The sequence below is a fragment of the Rhopalosiphum padi genome, chromosome 1, assembly GCF_020882245.1.
Source record: "Rhopalosiphum padi isolate XX-2018 chromosome 1, ASM2088224v1, whole genome shotgun sequence".
Classification (NCBI taxonomy): domain Eukaryota; kingdom Metazoa; phylum Arthropoda; class Insecta; order Hemiptera; family Aphididae; genus Rhopalosiphum; species Rhopalosiphum padi.
Window position 1 is genome coordinate 2,122,859 of NC_083597.1, and position 11,465 is coordinate 2,134,323.

The 11,465-nt window shown below is 31.0% G+C and overlaps 1 protein-coding gene across 1 annotated transcript; it reads right to left on the reverse strand.

The window, feature by feature from the left end:
- Positions 1-183: 183 nt before the first annotated feature.
- Positions 184-11,381, reverse strand: LOC132918418 (leucine-rich repeat-containing protein 15-like). The gene is made up of 11 exons (XM_060979635.1): positions 11,174-11,381; positions 10,267-10,832; positions 8,946-9,096; positions 7,724-7,795; positions 6,832-6,903; positions 6,664-6,732; positions 3,529-3,782; positions 3,306-3,439; positions 2,944-3,203; positions 1,205-1,330; positions 184-354 (listed from the first exon to the last, which is right to left on the reverse strand). Exons 2-11 carry the CDS (start codon positions 10,718-10,720, stop codon positions 192-194), a joined length of 1,755 nt encoding a protein of 584 aa, XP_060835618.1. The 5' UTR covers positions 10,721-10,832; positions 11,174-11,381; the 3' UTR covers positions 184-191.
- Positions 11,382-11,465: the final 84 nt, after the last annotated feature.

Consider the following 11,465-nt stretch of genomic DNA (forward strand, 5'->3'; position numbering starts at 1 on the left):
GCAAACAATATAATAATATAATAATATATACATAATAATAATATACTCGAACGCGGATTGTCAAGAAAAAGCCATTAAATCAATCGCGGTTTCTTACGCGCAATACTATATATTTATTATTATTTATGTAATATTATAATGATGATGATAACGATATTATATGCCTCCTCGACCGCCGCCGCCGCCGCCGTTTATCGAATGGGCACGCGAGGTGTGAGCTTCACCATGCTCGCCCATTGGCCGTCGCACAAGTCTTCAAAAGTCATGTCTTCGACGGGCTTGCCGCCCAAGTCTCGGGGACCGCGGCACGTCGGGTTCGAGTCCCACACCTTTTGCCTGTTCGCCCGCAGCCATCTGCAAACGGAAACCGATCAACAGACGAACGAAACGCACGTTTCGAGTATCGACTAGTTCCGGTCATCGTAAACACTACCTGCTGTTATCGCTATAACATAATATTATTTCTAATTCGCATGTTTCTATCGTCACTATCGCGAGAAAAACCCGTCGACTTTAAAATATGAGTATTGGATATTTTTTTGCGTTCTATCGGACCCGGCCCGGTAGGCGCATAACGAGCTGCGGCTAAAACTAAAACACTAGTCACCGTTTCGTTTTATGGTTTTATATTATACACTACTACTACCTGAGGTGACGAACAACACATTATTATATATGTCGAACACATCACAGATATTGATAATTAGTGTGCACTAATATAATAATATATATTGTTGTAATCTTAAAACCGAACACCAAACAGCTGGTTTGTCATGCTGTTAAAAATATAATATTATACTCCACGTTTGACAGTAAAATTTTATCAATTCGATAAAACCGTACACGCAGATTATTATTTTCTATTTTTAATTTTTTTTTCACAATCAACGGTAACGCGGCTTACAGGTGTTTTTTTCTTTTTCTATTGAACACCTTAATCAAACCGTGTGGTGTCGCTTGTCGCGTCGAATAACTGATGTATTGAATCATATCGTTATTTTAAAAGATTCCGCGTCGGATCTAAAGGAAACTATTAATTATTTTTGTTCGCAACACGACGAGTCGAGAATTGGGTGTATTCGACACAACTAATAGAGCCGTTAATGTTCGACTAATTCGACCGATGATATGCGTAATTCCGTGTTGTTTAACTAATCGTATAACATTAAAATATAAAACTTAATTTACGATATAATTATTTTACCTAGCCAAGTATAATATTGTGCAATCGCAGTGCCACGGGTTCTTGGAGAGTTTCAAAGATTCCAACTTTGGTAGGTGATTGAAACAATCGTTTGGTAGAAATTGAAATTTATTACTGTCAATGTGTCTGAAAAATAAAAACATTGTCGTTTTACACTTTTATAGTTATTTTTCGTTCTATTAAATAAACTACGTCATAAGAGGTCTATAGGATTTAACACCTAGGGATTTATAGTATTAGGCGTATTCGCGTAATTAATTTATTCGTTTAGTATAGTATCAGTAGACATATAAATTTATTAATATTTTTAATGCATAAAAAGTTTTTAAAATAATAAATAGTTTGCCAGAACAATGTCGAGTGCAGTGCCATATCGACTTAAGATAACGTAAAATATGTCTAGAATTCCACTCAAAAGCTATTGATATGCCTTTCGTTAATTATTATCGCATTCCAAGGGCATAGAATCACTTTTTAGTTTTTATTGTTATTAAAAACTCATTTATCTAATAGCAAACGATGAGTAATTGTTCGGTCAATTAATAACGTGTGTTTACTTTATTCTCAAAATGTTCATTATATAGACACTCAGTTTATGATCACGAGAAAAGTATTATATTATGTTCAAAAAGAGTACTCGCTCGACTGTCTAGATGATTCGAGTTGTCATTGAGTAAATCACTGTAATGGATGATGTGTTATATATTTTTAAATAAATGATAATAAATCACTGTACACGAAAAACGATTTTGAACGAAAAAGACAGGTGGGTTAGCATATTATGTGCATATTATCTAGGCGAGTCTATGTTTTATAATATATAGTTGTATTATTCTCTACGTTTTCTTAATTATTCTGTTGGTTGAACTAATATAATTTACTAAAAAACATAACATGTATAAGACACATGGGTACAATTTATACAAGAAAATAATACAAATTCCATATAATGTTGGTGCGAATATGTGTTCATGATATAGATAGTTTAAAATGAGTCTATTTGAAAATTTTAACTATTTGAAAATCGCATGATATGTAGAAAATAATAATATTATACCTAATGACTATTATAAGTTTCAAGGACTTTTGACTATTTTTTTTTTAATTTTTACAAAATAACTAACATTGTACGAGGTAAAAATGGTTACTTTACTATAATTTAAAGCGCAGAGTCAATGACCATAATACGTATTCAACAATACCTTAAATGATAATATTTAATAAACATTTATAAAACTATTTTTCGAACAATTTTTTTCTGATTGTGTCGTAATACATGTTATGAAATACAAATTTAAAATAAGCACTTAATGCTAGTAATTTTAGACAATATCTAACAACATTATAATTTATTTGTCTTTATAAACATTAAAAATAAAAATAAAATCGTTAATAGAAATAGAAATACGCATTTGAATTTCAATAATTACGAGTATATAGGTAATTAATTATTATTAGGTATGATGATAATTCAATTTAATTGTGTATTTAATGTAATGTTCTTTTTACAACAGTTTATAATTAGAGGGAGTTTAATGTTTCAACAACTAATCGAGTTTCAGAAACTTTACAATAGTCAATCGGGTTTAGATATTGTGTTATAATTACGACAATTGCCCTAATTATGTATGGATAAACTGTATTGGTATTAATAGAAACAAATACATGCTGTTATTATGTTATTAAAAACGTAATATTATTATATGATTTTGTGTTAAACACGAATTCGAAAAACTTACAATTTTCTGATATTCATTAATGGCTCGAAAAGCCTGTCATCGATAATTTTTAGCACATTGTTGTTAAGAAACAGCGACGAAAGATTTTTCAAACCGTAAAAGCTGTTGATGTCCAACTGTTGGATGTTGTTCGAAAAGAGGTAAAGTTTTTCAAGTGATGCCAAATTCTTGAACGTCCGTTCCGGTATGAACTCCAAGTAATTTTGACCGAGATGTAGTTCGTTCAAGGCTACCAAGTCAGTGAACTCGTTGCCGTTAAGCTATATGTTGTATGTAAACAATTTATTATGCCATAAACAGAGATGCTAAGTGACGGTGTGATATAATCGTTATTTTAGTTACGATAATATTATGTCACTCACTAAATTTATCCAGTTTTCGGTTAGGTCTAGATACGCCAATCTTCGCATGTTGTTAAACAGCCCGGGACGAATGAAGGATATGCGATTGTTCCTTAAGGACAAGACTTCCAAGTACTCGACGTCGTCAAACACCCCTAAAAACCCATTACAACGTTATCATAATTGTATATAATTATCCGTATTGCCTATGGTGTTGCGATTATCAAAAACGATTTAACAATACCCAAGGGTAGTTGTTGCAGTTGATTTTCTTGCAATTTCAACCTTTTGAGCGACGACACGCCACGAAATATGTCGGACGATATCTCTAACAACGAGTTGGCCGACAAATCGAGATCTTCCAGCTTGTTGAGATCTTTGAATATCGACTTCGGAAAGACCTCTATCTTGTTGCCGTACAGATGTAACAGCACTAAGTTTTTCGTCGATTGGAATAATGTTTCTGGTAGTTGTTTTATATGATTCATCGACATGTCTCTTTAGGGACATAAAATAAGATTCAATTGAGTTCATATTGCGTAGCTTACGACATAGTAACTACATAGTAAATACTACCTATGTATATATATTATAGGAATATTTAAAATATTATCAGGTAGGTAAATAATGATTATGTATCAGAGCATTAGTGAACAATTTGGGAATTGTAAACAATCACTGATAATTTTTAATTACTGTTGGTAAAAATATTCCAAACATACTACTTAATTTAACTTATTAAAATCCTTACGAATCATTAAACAAGTGTGTTGATAAGCAAATCACGATTTCAAACGTTTGGACGTATTGGTAAATCGGAGGATATATAATATCTTATATTCTGTAACCAACCGTATGGGTTTATATTTAGTAAAATGTTAGTAATTATATTATTTTATAATTAAAAATGTATATATGCATCTTGGCGGTGGTTTGAAAATATAAATTATCGGAATAAAAATAACACAGTACCTATACAATAATTTATTTAATTGTTTAATGTTTCAAAATATTATCAAAGTTAATCAATAATATATGTGAATTCACTAAATTTCAATAGTTATTATTAGGTATAGCTATTTTTGATATACATATTTATTAAATTATATCAACTCTGCAGAATGTTCAATAAAAAAAAAATAATATTTTATTAATGGAAAGCGTTCAAACGAAATCACACATCGTAGCTGGTATATAAAAACGAGTAAATCAATAAGCTAACACATAAATCGTATTAGTCAACAATGAGTACGAGACGAAAAAAAATATTCGGTTAGTAATAACATAACATGAATTTTTATCAATGCAATAGTGTTTTCGACTGGAACAGATAAAGAAAAACATTGATATTTCATAGTATTTTGTCAATGAATATCAGAATATGCTGTAGTAGTCAAAACGTTTTATTAAAAAAATAAGACTAAAAAATAACAAAATATACACGATTAATATCATAAAACAAAAAATGTTTTTAATTTAAATGATGAATATTTTATTTGTTTATAACTAATTTACGCGGAGCTTGGTTATCTTCCTGACTGTTGAAGCAAATAATGTGCACAGAGTGTTGCTAATATCCACGCCCTAATAAGCAGTGTCATATAATTATATTATAAAATAATTTAATTTATATATTATTTAATTCGTTTATGGATAATTATAAAATTTTATTTAAGTATTTTGATTTAATATTTGTTGATAATTTATTTAACGCAAATCAAAAGCTTTACCTATAATAATAAATTATGTATCTATAATCACGATTGATTCAATAAATATTTTTAATTTAATAATTACCCATGAAAAGCAAAATCTCAATAACTTATAATTTAAACAGAGACCACAGATGAATATTATAAACATCAAACGCGTGAAATGATATTAGTGTCTATTTTTCTTCGTGTAATTTAATTGGAGCGAACGTAATGTTTTCAAGTTACTAACGCTTCGATTATATTTTACAATAGAAAATAAAAATAAAATATATTTATTTCTATATTGTTGATGGATTTCAACACATATAAGAACCGTTAATTCATATTATTTATAATGCACTAGATAAAATTGTAATAAAACCGCAATTTTTATGTTGAAAATTCGTTGAAAAATCATTTTTACCATCGTAATAATTTTTTTTTATCGGATAAACAGCAGTGTATAAGTATTATATATTTATATTTTACACCCTTCAAACTACCTTAGCTGCCTACGTGTTATATTATAGTTTTTAATATATAAAGTTAATATGAGGTGTAGTTGTAAACGAAACGATTTATGCAAAAAACCAATTATATAACGATAAACATAGAACTGGTTTAAAAATTTTAATCAGCCTTTCTCCAATCGTTCATTCTCTTTTTCGTCATACATTTTTTTTTCTAGCAGCTGATTTGCTGACTTTTCACTATATCATACCGTTACTATACCCATAGTATAGTATATAAATGTGTGCGCAGTGTTATTAAAAACTAATTTGTGTACCAGGAAAAAATGACTTAAATAATTAATCGATAAATTAATAATGATTAACGACGATGTAATGTTTTTCTAACATGCTATTACTTGGCAGTTAGTTCTATATTAAACCGATTTAGCCATACTACTTAGGGTCATCGAAATAAAAAATTTAAATTGATCATTAATAATTATCTACATTATACGCATAAGGACAAAAACGAAACACAGTTAGTGTTTGGTTGTGCGTAATGAGAAACTGATATTAAGTAGATAATATAAATCAAACCATTATAATAATATGGAATGCACAATGCAAAAAGCTAAATGTATTTTAATTGAAATGGTGTTACAATAAATACTTTATTAGGAAGTAGTAATATATACAATACTAATAAATATGTTTACGTAAAACCGTTACCTGTTACATTGTATACAATTAAAATATGCGTTCAACATTGCTATATTGTTCTTATTTATTCACGTAATCGATATTTATTGAATAGGTCATACGAAATTATATTTGATAAGAAGACGGAGACATTAAAAACAAATATGAAATTTGAAACGCTAGAATTGTAATTTTTTATAAATTTGTCAACTATAATTATATATTATTTTTTAAATACTTTTCCAGTAGGTACTTCATTCCTAATTTGGCGGATTTCTCTTTATATTTATACTATTATTCAACAGTATTTAGATCAATTACCTTGAAATTATGTAATAATTCAACACCTGATATTACAATTTGTATTAATACCTGCGTATCATAATATATTATTATTATATATGTTTCAAGGCAATAAACCTATAAATTATTTGAAGAAACAAATTACATTTTATATGTTTTTACACGCAAGTTATTTAGTATACATAATACAGGTTGAATAAATTACTATATTAATAACATAAGAAAACTCACAATATCTGTATTTTTGTGTTTCTTTTGAACAATAATGGCACTTCGATCAAGTGATTCCTGTGAAACCTCCTAAAACGTTCCATGCAAAACAAAGTTTTATAGTATTGACAATACACACAAAGTTGTATTATATTTAATAGGTGTATAATATATAATAAATTATGTTACAGTTTTGTGAGGTTTTCCAGCGTGTTGAAAATGGCCGCGGGCACATAGTCTATATCGTTATCCGTCAGGTCCCTAGAAAGTACACGTGTGCAAGTTATTTAGCATAACGCTCGGGCGCTTTATGTATCCAGTGTTATGCTCCGACAGTTTTATTATTTTTCATCTACATATCGATGATAATGAAACAATTTAATATATCTAGGTAGAATTAATATATTTTTTTAAATCTTATTAAAAAAAAATATATAATATAATTTAGCAAAATATTATATTCCATTTATTTTGCTACACAAGAAATATTAGCATTAATAATATTAAAAGGTGAAAATCTCGCGGGATTTTATTAATATTATAATTTTCAAGCGAGTTATCAGTATTTTTAAGTTGTAATATTTTACATAGCTTTAACTCACCTTAAAGTAAAACTAAAATATCAATAAAAATCCATGAGATTTCCTAAATAATATTTTTACCTTAAAGTTTGATAATTTATAAATTGACTTTAAAATCAAAGCTAACAGCATAAAATTAATTTTGCTGAACCCAAATTTTCTATGTAGTATACCTACGTTAGTAAGATGGAGACAGTATATCGAGTAAGATGTTTTCTTAAATCACTAATAATTATTAAGGAATGTTAAATAATTTAAATTTTAATGTAAATCTGTCTAGATGGGTAAATATTAAAATTATTTAATTATAATTAATACAATATGTATTATATAATTTTTATTTTAGACGGTAGTTTGGCATCAATTTTGTAATTTATTTAGATAAGATAATGATTCAATGATTTATCTAACTAAATGTAATTATTGCATAACACTGAATTTATACCGCATGTGATACAACTATGTATTTAACATATTTAATTTAAAGGAATTTCACTTACAGTTCCGTCAGGTTTGTCAGGCCTTTAAACGTGTCTTTATGCAGGGACACTATACTGTTGGTGCTCAGGTCACTGAAAAGTAAAAACTGTTCAAATAAGTGTAAAAATAAAACATGACCATCAGACGATTTTTTAAAACGGGCAAAAAATCTTATTACAACGTACAATATTTTCATTACAATATTATGTAAGTATGTTCGAAAATTGCGATTGATCCAATTCGCCGTAAATGACGGACAGATCTAATAATAAATAATGTTGTTGTTTTTTTTGCGAGACTGTAAAAGTTGATTATTTATCTCTTTCCAATAATTGTTATTAGCTAATAATAGAGAGTGTAAAATAATGGTGAATTAATGATAAACGATTATTGAAGTAAAATTTGGATCATAAATAAATATAATATATCGGTACCTATTATGAAGTAAGTACCTAGTACCTACCACATACATTAATCTGACAATTTATCGTCTTATATTCTTATTACTACTCACATGCAGAACTTCGTGTTGACCGAATAATGTTGAATAAATAAATAACACAATATTATTATGATAAAATGTAAAGAGGTCAATAGAAACTACTTCTAATCAGAAATAAACATTTCTCAATCGTTCGTTTATTTATTTATTTTTTTATACGAATTGAGGCGTGTATGAAGTGTTTGATCCAAATGATACATTTTTAGATCACGCTCGCTGTTTTTTTAGTGTACACATTTTTAGATTTTTAAACTGTTGCACAAGACGATGTCAACAATGGAAAACGGTTTGGCTTTAACACGATTTTGTGCGTTGCGCAGTGCAAATGCGGTTTAAAAAGAAAAACTGTAATCAACAGTGTGGGGCATAATCATATTTTTCTTTCTTTTTGAACTTAATATATATCGCCTACCTCGTATCTGGTAATATTTTTTTTTCACATATTATTATACCTATTATAGTCACCGAGTCAGTGGCCTCGTTCGACGAATTATTGTTGTTTAATGTATTTTTAAACGTTCCCCGCCCGTGTCGAAAAAAGTGCGAATTTACCAGTTTCGAAACGATCATTCGATATGATTTGATAATCATCATCGGCGTGCTATAATACACGTTGAACGGCGGAACGAGATATTTTGTTTATAACGTTGTGTTTCAACTCCGCGTTCAGCGAGTGCTATATTATTATTATAATATAATATACTGTAATACGAGTTGAACGACATTCTCGTTATATTTACATTGCGCTGACGTCGTACGGTAGCGTTTGGCCCGGTGGAATTTCTTCAAAGTCCTTTCTCCAACAGCTCACCGAATGTGTTTCAGTTCTGCACTTGCACGGTCCGTGATTACAGCGCTTCCATCGAGAGACTCCGGACGCGATTGTCCACACTGAAACGATTATATAGATCATCGCCACTATTATTGCACGTCTTAACCTTAGAGGTTACGTTTCGGTAGCGTGTCTGACCGTATTCAATAATGGATAATTTATGCACACCATACGTTTATATATATATATATATATGTACATTATATAAAGTATTTTGAAATAGGCTGGTTCAGTGATAAGAATATACAAAATTATTTTCTAACTATCCTCTCTCTATTTTTCCTTTAATAACGTATTTATTCAAATTCTAAATTTTTGTAATTTTAAAATATACTTGAAAATTGTCTTTTTAATTACTTTGATCTTTTGAACTAGGTAGATATATAAATAGTGTCATGGGGCAAATTTCTATTTTTTGAATAAGTACCTTTCTTTTTTACAGTAAATTGTGAACAATTTCTATAACTTTTTGAAAACCCAGTTATAAAGCGTCTTCATTGGGTGGTTTCTTTATTTAAGTTGTATTATTCATGTTATTTTTTTTCCTTTCATATATACTTATTATGTTTACTGATATAGATTGTATATTTCGAAAAAAAAGTGGAATGAAATTTCGATTTTTTTAGTGGGCAACACAGTTATTTATACACATTGAATGTAAACGACCTCTTGGTCGTTATGTTTTTAATATATGCGTTATTTGAATTTTCAGTGGATTTGTTGATAAATGATAAATATTATAATAATAATAATAGTAGTAAACTACATTACTATACCGACAATTAAAAAATAACTTCGATGAAATGTAAAGTCGACTATTGATCGAAATCGTTATTGAAATGCGATGAGATGTCTTTTAAAATTATGTTATTTATTGCATTTACAAATTAAAAAAACAAATACTTCATGTACATTTTATTTTATACATTATAATAGTTATTATTTTCTGGTTTTAGAGGTTTTGAATGTAATTCCAAACGATTCTCAATTCGATATTATTAAAATATCATATTCACAAAAAAAAAAAAAAACAAAATACCAAACTTCTTTTTATAAACGTGTATATTATATTATATTATTACAATGCGTTAACCGGCAACGAGAGGACTTCGGATATTAAAACGTCTAATCGGTGAACGTCTTTCGGCGTTTTTGAATAATGAGTGTCTTACGTTATAGGTACACACGGATTACGCGGTATACGCGTGGGATTATAATAATATACCTACCGGGCTGTTCGACGGACCGGAGCCGCCTGTCCAACCGCTGCAGCCTGGCCTCGAGCAGCGCGCCCCTGTCACCGGCCACGCCTCCCCATACACCGTCTTCGCCGCCGCGCAACTTGTCGTTGATCGGCCGCACCGCGTTGGCCAGGTCGTCGCGCATCCTGACGTACGCCTCGCAGGCGTTCAACGCGCACACGTCCACCCGGCCCACGGCCGTCACGTTTCCGCCGGCTTCCATCCACGCCGGGTGGACGAACGGCGGCGGGCCAACTGCGCCGTACAGCGTACCGTTAACCGCGGCCGCGGCCTGGCAGCGTCCGAACAATGCGACGGGTACCTGAATGAGCCAGGCCAACGCCGCGGCCGTGGTCAACGCCATCGCGGCTAATCCGCGCGGCCACGGTCGTCGCTCGTCTCCGGTTCCAAAACGTCCGTATATTTTTAGCGTCGGTGACATGACGCGACGTTCGACCGGCGCATAGATCAGACGAATGTCCTAAAGGTTAAAACCGGTGGTCGACGACTCGATGTCGTGTCGCGCGAGAGCTTTAGAACTGGTTCGTGATCAGCTATTTTAATTACAAAACAAAAAAAAGTATACGGTAAACATGCGTATTTCATAAAATATTAGTGTACAATATCCAGTGCTTGACTTGGAAAAAAAATAGCAGAGATACTTTATAGCTACTTTAAAAAAAAAATAACGTCCCTATAGCATTTTAATATAGCTCGCATAACCATCAGGAGAGGTTCACCCTAGAAAGTGTGCTAGTATAGGTTAGGTTATATCCAAAAAATCGGTTGAGGTATTCAGCGTCTCCCCAAGTCGAGCACTGAGTCGTCAATATTATGAAGCGAATAAGACCAACATTATTATATATTTATCAAAAATTCGTCTACTTTTACTCACGCGAAGAAGTTTTTATCAATCATTTTTTTTTTTTTTTTTTAGAAACGACAGGTCGCGGGCAACGATAAAATGCGTTTCGAGTCCAAAAAGGTCGAAGATCACTGGTATAATAAATAGATCGTTTCAGGCCGCTGCTGTACTGTTTCGGACCGCGATCGTCGTTGGACTGCGAGCCCGTCAGTTCTACGACACGCGCGATAAACAAATCGCAAATAATTTACATTATATCATCAGATAATCATTTTTACGTCCGTCTCGAAATCCCTTTTGTTGTCCGTCCGTGACAGTTCGT